The 1,160-nt window shown below is 50.1% G+C and overlaps 1 protein-coding gene across 1 annotated transcript; it reads left to right on the plus strand.

Annotated features, from left to right (window-relative positions):
- Positions 1 to 38: 38 nt before the first annotated feature.
- Positions 39 to 731, plus strand: Pmar_PMAR009506 (ribosomal protein L3, putative; the record flags this gene model as incomplete). The annotated part of the gene is made up of 1 exon (XM_002778358.1): positions 39 to 731. The coding sequence occupies one exon, from the start codon at positions 39 to 41 to the stop codon at positions 729 to 731; it is 693 nt and encodes a 230-aa protein (XP_002778404.1).
- Between the last annotated feature and the right edge of the window lie 429 nt (positions 732 to 1,160).

The raw sequence follows: 1,160 nt of genomic DNA on the forward strand, positions 1-1,160 counted from the left end.
AGCGGTGTAAGAAGTACTGCCAGGTTGTGCGTGCCATCATGCACACCCAGGTCAGCAAGGTGAAGCTCACTCAGAAGAAGGCCCATATTGTCGAGGTCCAGGTCAACGGTGGTTCCGTCTCGGACAAGGTCGAATTCTGCCAGTCTCTCTTCGAGAAGGAGGTTCCAATTTCCTCTGTCTTCGATAAGGACGAGATGGTTGATATCATTGGTGTGACTAAGGGTCACGGTAACACTAGTGTCACCACTCGATGGGGTGTCACTCGTCTTGCCCGTAAGACCCATCGTGGTCTCCGCAAGGTCGCCTGTATTGGTGCCTGGCATCCGGCCCGAGTCCAGTTCCAGGTCCCCAGAGCTGGTCAGATGGGTTATCATCATCGTGTTGAGATCAACAAGAAGATCTACCGCATCGGCAAGGCCCTTCGTGAGGATCCTAACAATGCTGCTGGCTCCAACGATCTCACCCAGAAGGCTATCACTCCCATGGGTGGCTTCCCCCACTACGGTGAGGTCAATGAAGACTGGGTTATGCTCAAGGGTACTGTTACTGGTCCTAAGAAGCGTGTCATCACTCTTCGTAAGAGCCTCCTCCCCCAGACCAGCCGTAACGCTTTGGAGAAGATCGATCTCAAGTTCATCGATACCTCCTCCAAGTACGGTCATGGTAGATTCCAGACTGCTGATGAGAAGAGGAAGTACTATGGTCGTGAGGTTGAGGCCACTCAGGCTTAAGCAGCCTTCCCCTGTTGTAGTTTTGATTGGACTATTACTACCCACATTCGGCCACGATGGAAGATTTAATCCTAGGCTTGGCGGTAACCTTTCTATAGAGGTGCGGGATTACGCGCATTGTGGTGTTCATTAATAGGGCTGTAGTTAACAGCAGCAGGTATGGGTAGGTTATTGTTGTCTTTTTGGGTCGTTTATGGATTCCTAGTGTCTGGAGGTAGTCTCACAAGTAATGTGGGGCACTCACTTGACTTGAGTTTAAGGGTAGTGTGTAGGTGGCGTGATGAAACGTAGTCTCCTAGTTTTTGATCTGTCGCTTGGGTTGCATTCTATAGAGTTGATCGACAGAATGTTAGCTATTTAGTGGTGGAGGAATGTATGTTTGCTTTCCTCGGCTGAGCTCCTGAGTTTCCCTCGCTAATTATCGAGGTT

Source organism: Perkinsus marinus, assembly GCF_000006405.1.
Source record: "Perkinsus marinus ATCC 50983 genomic scaffold scf_1104296949596, whole genome shotgun sequence".
Taxonomy (NCBI): Eukaryota; Perkinsozoa; order Perkinsida; family Perkinsidae; genus Perkinsus; species Perkinsus marinus.